The 10,434-nt window shown below is 39.3% G+C and overlaps 1 protein-coding gene across 1 annotated transcript in view; it reads right to left on the reverse strand.

The window, feature by feature from the left end:
* smyd3 (SET and MYND domain containing 3) overlaps window positions 1-10,434 on the reverse strand; it is a 114,335-nt gene that overhangs the window by 82,371 nt on the left and 21,530 nt on the right. The window contains exons 2-4 of the mRNA XM_085396506.1: window positions 1,921-1,984; window positions 1,640-1,747; window positions 1,310-1,367 (exon numbers count right to left, since the gene is read on the reverse strand). Of these exons, the coding sequence (XP_085252632.1) occupies window positions 1,310-1,367; window positions 1,640-1,747; window positions 1,921-1,984 (230 nt within the window). The remainder of the gene's footprint in view (window positions 1-1,309; window positions 1,368-1,639; window positions 1,748-1,920; window positions 1,985-10,434) is intronic.

Genomic DNA, 10,434 nt, shown 5'->3' on the forward strand with positions numbered 1-10,434 from the left:
AAATCCATTCTCTGAGATGAATTATTACTTTTTCTATTATGTTGATACTGAAGGTCTTTTGGGTGCATAATGAGAATTGCTTTGCATCCGATTCAATTCAATTTTATTTATACAGCAACAAATCACAACCACAGTTCCCTCAAGGACATTTATATTGTAGTAACACAACAGAGAAACCTCAACAATCATGCGACCCACTAAGAGCAAGCACTTTGGCAACAGTGGGAAAGAAAAACTCCCTTTTAACAAGAAGAAACCTCCAGCAAAACACTGTGCAGGTATTCAGTGGACTAACTTATTGTTAAAAAGCCATTAAAAGCCATTTAATTATAATCACTGTCAAATTCCAGAAAACATAAGTGCACTAAGCAGGTCACTGCCTGAATGTTGGAGATTTCTCCGGTAGCCGAGAGGGTTGTTGCCCTGCACCGTTTTGTCTCGACTATCTGTAGTTGCCGAACAAAAGTTCAGAGTACGCAGCCTTCTTGGAGTCACTGGGTGGCATGTTGCAAGGTGCTCCTGCTGGAGGAATTTGAGAATGTCGGATTAGTACAGTAGTGGTTCGTTGTGGTGAAGAGAGAGCTGAGCATGAGTGGCAATTTACTGGTCAAGCAATGTCCCTACACTCAATTACGGATGCAAGCTCTGGGTGGTGACTGAAAGAATGATGTCACGGATAGAAGCAGCGGAAACGAGTTTCCTCAAAAAGGCGGCCGGGCCCCTCTCCCTTAGAGAGAGAGTAAGGAGTTCAGCCTTTTAGGAGGGACTAAGAGTAGAGCTTCTACTCTTCCACACTGAAAAGAGTCAGTTGAGGTGGTTCAGGGATCTAGCAAGGATGCCACCAGGTGGCAAGTGAAATGTCCTGGGCATGTCTTACCTGGGGTAGACCCAAGACTACATGTCTTAGCTCACCTAGAAACACCTGATAAGCTGAAAAAGGTGGGTGGAGAGAGGGAGCTCTGGACTTCTCTGCTTTTCAGTATTTAAAATAATCTAATTTGCAAATTTAGAGCTCTTATGATACACTTACAATAAGTGTAACAAGACATGTCAACATCATTTTGCCTGTTCTGTAAAGGTTCAAATCAGTGATTTTGGTTTTTTAAAGAAAACCTTATAGCATCTAAAACAGGAATGAGCCCAGCTGAAAATAAAAAGTTTGCATTTGGCTACGACTGGATTATATATACACATGCGCTCGCTCTCTATATATATATAAATAAACACACAGGTGAAAGAGCAAACATTTTCTAATAACCTTTATTACAGTGAGGTAAAACGCACACAGACACTTGCAAGACAAACTTACGCGATTCATGCTCCTCTAGAGTGTAGAGCTCCTCACTGCTGCTCTTAGACGGACTTAACTGCATAGAAAAAGAGCAGTTCACTCTGGTGTTACTGAAATATCGTTCTCCTATCGATGCGCATTATGTGCTGTATTTATTGTTGCTCCCAGATAAAGTCCTTGAAACTTTCATACACTGAGAAAACATGACATGGATTTCTTTAAAGTCTGGTTTTTCTGAGAGCAGGAATGCCCGCCTGTTATGGTGCATAAAAGGAAAGGTATTAAGCAGCTTTCTTTGAGCACATTTAGTTTAACTGAGTTGAACAGTGGGAAAGTCCAGCAACATACCAAGGCAAAGATGAGTCTTGCAGCTAGACGGACTGAGTCAGTGGGAAGTCTGGGTAGGAGGCTCTGCAGACATTTACACTCTCTCTTATGGCCTGACCATGCTTGTTTCTGCAGAAGGAGGATATAAATACACTGATGTATACAGACACATCCATCATAGCCATTATTACCCCAGCTACAAGCCATAAACAAAGTGTACACTTTAAAATGTAATGATTTACATTATGAGAACTTGATTTTTGTCCCCAAAAGATTAAAACACACAAACACACACACTGTACCTGGCACGCGGTATTGCAGTAGTGAGCCGTCTTGCACTGGGAACACCTCAACAAGCTCTCACGTCTGGACAGAAGGAATTTTTGAAAAGTTGTGTTAATTCTGCGCACATTCTTAACTAAAAAGAAGAAAGTGTGGCATTAAAGACATAAAATATTCAAAGGCTGAATCACTGTCTTTAAAAACAAACAAACAAAAACGCTCCAGCTGAGAGAAGAAAATGCTAGAGATGACTTAAAAGGTCTTGGTGGCCTGGAATGGGACCAGGATTTTAGATTTCAAAACTTGCGATGCCAGTCTTCCTGTACTGACAGATAGTTGTAGTGTTTGAACAAAAACATTCAGCTGTTCCATATATGTTAAACACTTTTTGAGACGGTTAAAATTCAGCATCACCAAACAAATCCCTAAATCAGCTCAAGCATACTTCTGTCATTGTACTGACCTTTCACCGTGAAAGGATGTCGTCTTATCCTTTTCTATTCATCGCATTAAACTGACTGTGTGCGTCCATTATCTCATTTTATTTGTCTACCCAGCTCCAATTCGATTGTCGTTTAAGGGCAATACTTTAGGTGCACTCTCCTCACCGTCACCATCGGTTAGTCTCACCACATCACATAACTTGCCTGTGTCGGAATGGCGACATGTGACAGCTGTGCGTCCACTTGTGGTGGTGTTTGTGTGTATTTTTGTGAGTATGCGTATGCCTCCGAGGTCTGCTGTGTTTCTCTGAGTGATACTGCTGTCCTTTCCACTTTGTCTGTCAGCCTGATAACAAGCCGGAGCACCGCAGTGTCAGCCTGCTTCATGAGGCCAATTACAGCCAGTAGTGGGGGCATCACTAAAACACACAAGTTGTGACTCACAGGAATCTTTTCAGTGTGTGTGTGTGTATGAGTGCATACACATAAGTCAATGTAGGCTATTCAAATCAATTATTTATTATACTTGCAAATGTCTTGAGCCATCCCTCATTTCTTTATGTTTTACTAGGAAAATGAGAAATAGGTGCAGTGATTTATTTTTTAACCCTTTAAGATCTAGCATAGAACCAAGTCCGCCAGAGCTTATATTATATTTTTTCATGTTGTAGTGCCATTTTTGGGAGCATTTCAAGTTGATATACATCAATACAAGTATTATAGCCCACATTTTAATAATATGTCTGCATTAAGTGCATAGTAATTACATAAATTGCAAAAAATGCAATAAACTACAAAAAAATTGAAAATCGTTTTTGTTTTTTAACATATATTTCTAGTTAGAGAAATTTAAGAGGCTTATCCCTCTAAACTGTAAATACAAAAAAGTTGCACAAAATAGTTTCCCACCACAGGAAATTTAATTTAAGTGTCTTCATAGTTTTATTTTTGAAATACACCAATTTTTATATACTGCAGGAAAAACGAAAATAAATATTATAATGCAAATTTGCAAAAAAAACAGCATATGCATCAAAATAAACTATTTCCAGCAGTGCAATATGAGTCCTAAGCATCCCAGAAACGACACAGAAAGTCATAAAGTCAAACATAACTTTTAAAAACACAAGTATAGGCTCATAAGGCCCTGATGGTAAAAAAAACTACATTTCCGCAAAATAACGTCACTTCCGGTTTCGGGCAGGTCATGTCGTACATGCGATCGTTCGCACTGACGTCTATTTCAATGTAGGAAGTGTTACGAACAGCTGATCGGATTGGCAAAGCGTGTTTCTGGAATATTATGTTTTTGTTGCTGCAAGTGCTTTTTATGCAGTTTTTGCAAAGCTATATGTGGAAGGAAACTGTGATCTAGGACAAGCTGATGGCATAAGATGTAAGTACAACTCCTCCGGTTTCATATGCAAAAAAAATTATTGCGCTAGCTTATGTGGTTGCAGTGCTACTGGGATTTAAAAATAGTTGCGCAAAACGGAGCGTGCCCGCTCCGACCGGCTTTAAAGGGTTACGTAGTTTTCAGGAAAAGTTCTCCAGGTTTCTTGGAGGACATTCAAAGCTCTTCTTTGAATGTTGTTGCCTTTTGTTCTGTTCTCTGTCAAGATGATTGCAATGCTTGAGCAATATTGCGGTCTGGGCTCTGGAGAGGCCAATCCATGACTTACAGTGTCCCCTTATGTTTTTTCTATCCAAGTATGGTTTTATTGAATTAGCACAGTGTGTTTGGGATCATTGTCATACTGAAAAATCTTTTTTATAAATATCTTGTGTAATTTTATTATTTAATTCCAGTGCACACCACTTTGTGTTTTAAGGTGCTTTATAAATAAGGATGGATGGAAAATTTAAGCTGTTGCCAATCAGATCCTTCCCAGATGGTTTTGCATGGTGGATCAAAACCTGACAGAACTATTCTGCATTCAAAATTCCAGCATCAGTGGCTGAAATTCAGCCCAAACCATCACAGACCCTCAGTTTTGCAGACACTCACAGTTGTAGCTCTCTCCTGACCTCCTCTGTAGATATGGATGATTTGAACCAAACATTTCTAAATGTATCACTTCATGAGTTCTTGTGTGCATACTGCCCCCTTTTCTAACCATTTCCCTTCCTTAACAAAAGGTGGTTTCTTGACAGTCACCGTTCCACTGAGACATTTTTGATGACGCTTCAGTAAACAGCAAACTGAAGGGCCAGATGCATCTCTCAGGTCCTCTGTCAGGTTTTTAATGGATTTCTTTAGTATTTCTTAAGGACATGACCTTCAGATAGTGTTCATCTGCTGTACGTAGCTTTTTAGACCTGCCTCTTTTGTCCTCCACTTGACCAGTTTCCAAGGTCAGCAAGCTTGGTTAGCAAGATGTATTGATAAACTGTATGGCTGCAATGCACAGACACAGATACCTGTTAATAAGTGCTAAGTATTTCATGTCGGGGAAAATGGATCAAAAAGTAAAATACCTGCCTGACCTGTCACATGGGAGGGAAACAGATTGAAGTGAGTCTCAGAAAACAGCCATCAGCACCAGAGAAGGTTTCTACACGGTGCTACAGATTTTTAATCCCACTGAAAGAAAGTCTTTGTTTCACATCTTATACTTAAAGGCGCAGGTTTATTCACACTGTAGTTTTCAGACTTCTACGCAGGATTAATTTTACAGCCAAGGAGCTCATCGCTTATTTTCTACAAAAGAAAAGAAAATTTTAAAAAAAGACAGAGACAGTAAAAAAAAAAAAAAAAACCCCACAAAAAACCCCTCTAACTCCATGGTAGACCACTGTATGACAGACACATGCTTCATGAAATCATGAAACAAATGACAAAGCAGAGTGCTTAGAACCTAGCATTCATTTCATTCGCTAAAGAATTTCTTCACATTACCAACAATGGAGCATAAGCACTGACAGCCGAACACCCCAAGGCTGGTTTAGCGTGAGCTAATATACAATAATAAGTTGCAAGTCTTTATGGATTTATCATATAATAAGGAAAGAAAATAGAGAAAATAATAAAAATCCTACTAATTAAATCTGACAGCGGATGGTATTATGAGCTCACACACGAAATATGAGATAATGGAAAAAAAATGTTATGATGGATTTAAATACATTAAGCCGGGGCTTATCTTACTGAAAACGGCACATTTGATTAGATTGGACATGCTGGACCTATGAATGCAGTAGATGACATTAGAAAGAGCTTAAAGGCAAAATCTGAAATGTAATATAAACAAATGCGGCGCTGGTCTGACCAAAGGCTGTAGAGCGTCAACATTAGTGACAGAAGTTAAGTGTTTCCTGTGAGCGTTTCATCTATCAGCGTGTGACCAGACTCGATTGTTGTATTTGGCTCAAGGCGCCTTCAGTCTTGTACAAGTTTCCAAAACACTCTTTTCTTTCCTGTTCTTCCCTCCCTGCTCTCTAGATTCTGCATTTTACAGCTGTCCTTCCCATCTGTCTTCCCCCCCCCACCCGTTTTTTGTTATGCTGCTGTGTCCTATTTGCCTTTCCAGCTTGGAACTCAACCCTAAATTTATAGTTTCACCCTGGGACAGAGTTTCGTGAAAGCAGAGTTATTCTTGTCATGTTGAGACCAACCAGAAACACGGAAGCCACCCACAGTTCATGAAACACATGCCTGGAGTCTGAGACACAGAGTAACAACAGATAGGATAAGGGCAAACCTAAACACAGACAGATCATAACTAAAAGCTGCAAGGCACAGGAAATCCATCCATCTTCCACAGGCCAGAGAGCAATCCTGGTGACAATCCCATTTTTTTAAACTTCTGTACTTGTTTCCTTTCACTGTGACCCCTCGGACGCTGCACATTGTAGAAGCTACACTGCATGTTCATGTACAGCATATATTAGGCAATTTTCCATTAGAAGGTAAACAATGACATCATGTGTTCAATATCTGTTTCAAATTGAATTCCATTATAATCATGTAACCAAATTATTTATTATGTGATTTGTTCATATTTTTGCAGGCTAGAAAACCATTGAATATGCTAAACAATCTCTGGGAAGGATTGGTTTCTGAATTATTATATTAGATGATTTTTTTTGTCTTTTAAAATTTCATTTCACCTGCTTTGTGCTGGGAAACAATAACATCTTGATTAAAAAAAGAAGAGAAAACTGTTTTAAGGAGGACCTGTTGTGATTTTCAGCTCTATATTTTTATTCTTAGACTTGGATCAGAGCAGGTTTGCATTACTCACAGCTCAAAATAAGTCTTATACATCTTATACTTGGCCTTGGGGCAGCCCCTCAGTTCATCCTCTCATTTTTTAATTTTTTTTTCTGCCCCCTTCACCCTTCTTTAAAGCCAGACTTCTTCTGATTGGCTACCACAAACAAACAAAGGAAAACACAGAAAACCAAAAGGCCTCTTTAAGTCTTTTAACACTTCATCGTACTATGTTTGAATCTTAAGTCAGAACAAAATTTATAGTGACAACAGATAAAACACTGGCCACTGACATGCTTAAATCTAAAACAATGATGTGATTTTTGCTACTTTACATTTTTACACCAACACACAAAGTCAAATGATTAAGATGTGTTTGAAGCAACAAAAGCACTGAATTAACGGTTTAGGAATTACAGACATTTTTATGCATAACCACCAATTTTTAGCATCTCAAAAGTAATTTGACTACAGACTGAAACTGTTCGAAAGCATACTCCAAAAAGCAAAATGACACCAGAATTTCTTACAGCAAAAAAATGGGCTATTCTTCAACAGCCAGGTCAGTCATCTGATCTCAGCCCAATAAAACATGCTTTTCAGATACTTAAGACAAAGCTGAAGGCAGAGAATCGTAAACAAGCAGCAGCTGCAGGCGTCTGCAGTAAAGGCCTCGCAGAAATCTTAAGGGAGGAAAACACAGCAATTGGTGATGTCCATGACTATTAAAAATATTTCTTATAATTAAAATGCTGCTAGTTTGTTCAATTACTTTTGTACCTCAGAAATTGGGGGACTATTTATAAAAATGGCTGTAATCCCGAAACATCTAATTAAATATTTGATTAGACCTCTTCAATTAAAGCTGTCTGTATTGCGATCACGTTTTGATTGATTTTAATGTGTAGTGATGTAGAAAGGCAGAATTACAAAAAGATCCATATGGGCCTCTCTGAATACATCAATACACAATCCTAAAATTTAGAGAGTACATTTGGGCACAAAGGTTGGTAGTTTGATACTGTACTGTAAGATGAAAAGGAATACCATTTCAAATGACCAATATCAACATAAAAATCTGTCAAACAAAACGAGACAAAAGGTCACTGAGAAAAGAGAACCGCATGCAGAGATGGGACAACAGATAGAAATCCAGACAGCTTATCAGTAGCAGTATAAATGTACAGCTGCAGCACAGAAACTGCTGTTATGGTGATCGCCTAAAGGCTGATAAACACTTAGCACTGACTCAGACATGAGCACCAAGAACAGATACGGTCACATGATCCAGGTATTCCAGCAGGACTGAAGACGCTTTATCTTGGCTAAAGGTAACTGAATATTTCCTCTCTTTAAGGAGTTGTATGACACTCATGAAGACGAATACTTTCGCCCTTTACTCGTTTCACATCAGAGAACTGGGCAACGAAAATCCAATCATAGAACAAAGATCGCGTAAAAGACGTGAACCTTCTGAAATTTCTACCACCACGCCATCAAAAACTTTGAAGTTTATCAGTTTCAGCAAGTGTTGTATTCGGGATCATTCGGTTCATACACCCACCCACACGCATACTTTACATTTTCTACACAGTATTTCATGATTCAAATACAAAGATGGCGCTGCTCTAGCCTCCAGGCAACAAGCAATACAAGTTCAAGAACATATGCTCCTTGACGCAGTACAATGTGTGACATCAACTGATTTAACATGGTCTAAATATAGATGTGCACAACAGGAACAGACCGAGAAGGTCAAAAAAACAAAAAGCATAGAAACTGATAATAAATGACAAGGATACGACATTCCTTAGTCTTCATCAGCTAGTTAGTCAGCAAAATAACCCTATTCCATTGTTTAATAGAAGTGACTCATTTTCATACAGAGATTATGATTCCCCCTAGGAAGCACATCCATCTCATCTCCAGCCATGCTCTGTTATTATTATGCTTCCTCTTTTCCTCTGTCAACCGCTCCTTCCCTTTATCCCTTTCCTAACTCTTTCTTCCAGCTGCCTTTTTTCTGCTCTTCGTCTCCCTCTGTGTCTCTGTCAGATGTTGTGTGAAGTGATAGTCTTCTGGATGGCAGCTCCATGGCTGGACTGCAGGCACAGTAGGAAAACTCATGAATAATATTAGATGGTTTTCATTAGTAGCACGTAGAAAAAAAGCAGACTCTCTCTCTCTCTGCATGACTCACTTCCTGCTCTCAATGTCATTTTTTCTCCCCTAACATCATCATTTGACTCCTTCGTTCGCATATTTTCTCTTTTTAAAGCCACCTGTCAGTGTCATATCTAATAATGTATACATTCAGGGGCCACTTTATTAGGTACACGCTGCTAGTACCGGATGTGGACATGGTCAGCAGCAATGCTCAGGTAGACTGTGGCATTCAAACAGTGCTTATGTGGTATTAATGGGGGCCAAAGTGTGCCCAGAAAATATCCTCCACACCATTACACCAGCCTGAGCCATTGAAACCAAGCCAGGATGGATCCTTGCTTTCATGTTGTTTATGCAAAATTCTGACCCTACCATCTGAATGTCACAACAGAAATTAGGATTCATCAGACCACACGATGATTTTCCAGTCTTGTAGCCTTAGCTACCTGTTCTTGGCTTTCTGCTGCTATAACCCTGTATGCTTTGATATATTGTGCTTCCAGAGATGATCTTCTGCATACCTCCGTTGTATGAATAGTTAGTTGAGTTATAGCTGCTTTCCGATCAGCTGGAAGATGTCTGGCTGTTCTCCTCTGACCTCTGACATCAAAGCATTTTTGCCCAGTGACCTGCTGTAAACCCCAGAAATTTATGTGCAGAAAAATCCCAGAACATCAGCAGTTTCTGAAATGCTCAGACCAGCCCATCTGATGCCATGTTCAAAGTCACTTAAATCACCTTTCTTATTCATTCTGATATTCAGTTTTTAACTTCAGAAGGTTGTCTTGACCATGTCTACATGACTAAGCTGCTGAGATGTGATGAGTGCCCTAACTTACATCCTGTTTATCATTCTTTATGAACATAATAGGGATCATTCATGATGTATTCAATAAAGGGGCGTCCCCTGGGAAGTGAAACGCTCATCTCCTGCTGCTGTCGCACTTTCAGGCATGGTTACCAGGGTAACCCTATAATGCATTTACCACATATGGCAATCACTGATGTTCTTCCCTGAATGTTGTTGACTTTCAGTGTATTCTTGCTGCCATGTCACTGTAAACCGCTTCCTGTGTAGATTCCACCTAACACTCGTTTCCCATAGATTTATACTCAACAGACTTCTTTTAGAAACAAACAGTAGCCCCCGTTTGCCAATAAAAAGAATGCAGCTTTAAAGGACTTGATATTTTACTTTGTCCATCTTTTATATACAGTATATTAGTGCTGGGCATCACTATAATTCTGAACAGATAAAATGTCAACTGTGGCTTTTCAAGTGGACTGAATAGATTGTAATACTTCCTACTGACGAACGAGGGGTCTGTATAAATTTAACTCACACAGTTCATTAATATACAACAACAACAATAATAATCCATCACTAAATCTGTTTAACAGGGCAAAGGTACACAATCACTTAACACTACTAACACTCTAACATTACTGCCAGCACATTTGTAAAATTGCACTGCTGAATGGCTCAATGGCTAATGGTAATTAGCAAGAACACTCTTAAGAACTGGGAGGGTTACAGCGACAGCAAAGACAGATGACGAATAAATAGAAGCAACCACAGAAAACACCTTTACCAACAGTGGAGCTGTGTCTGCCGTTTGAAGGTTTTTCACTTCATTTGCGCCACAAAGTTTGGAAGAACAAGTTCAAAAGGACTTTGTTTCAAAGCTGCACCTCACATCTTCGCTGTGGAA

This window comes from Rhamphochromis longiceps, linkage group LG1 (assembly GCF_057381845.1).
Source record: "Rhamphochromis longiceps isolate RC_006_pf linkage group LG1, R_longiceps_female_GT1.1, whole genome shotgun sequence".
Lineage (NCBI taxonomy): Eukaryota > Metazoa > Chordata > Actinopteri > Cichliformes > Cichlidae > Rhamphochromis > Rhamphochromis longiceps.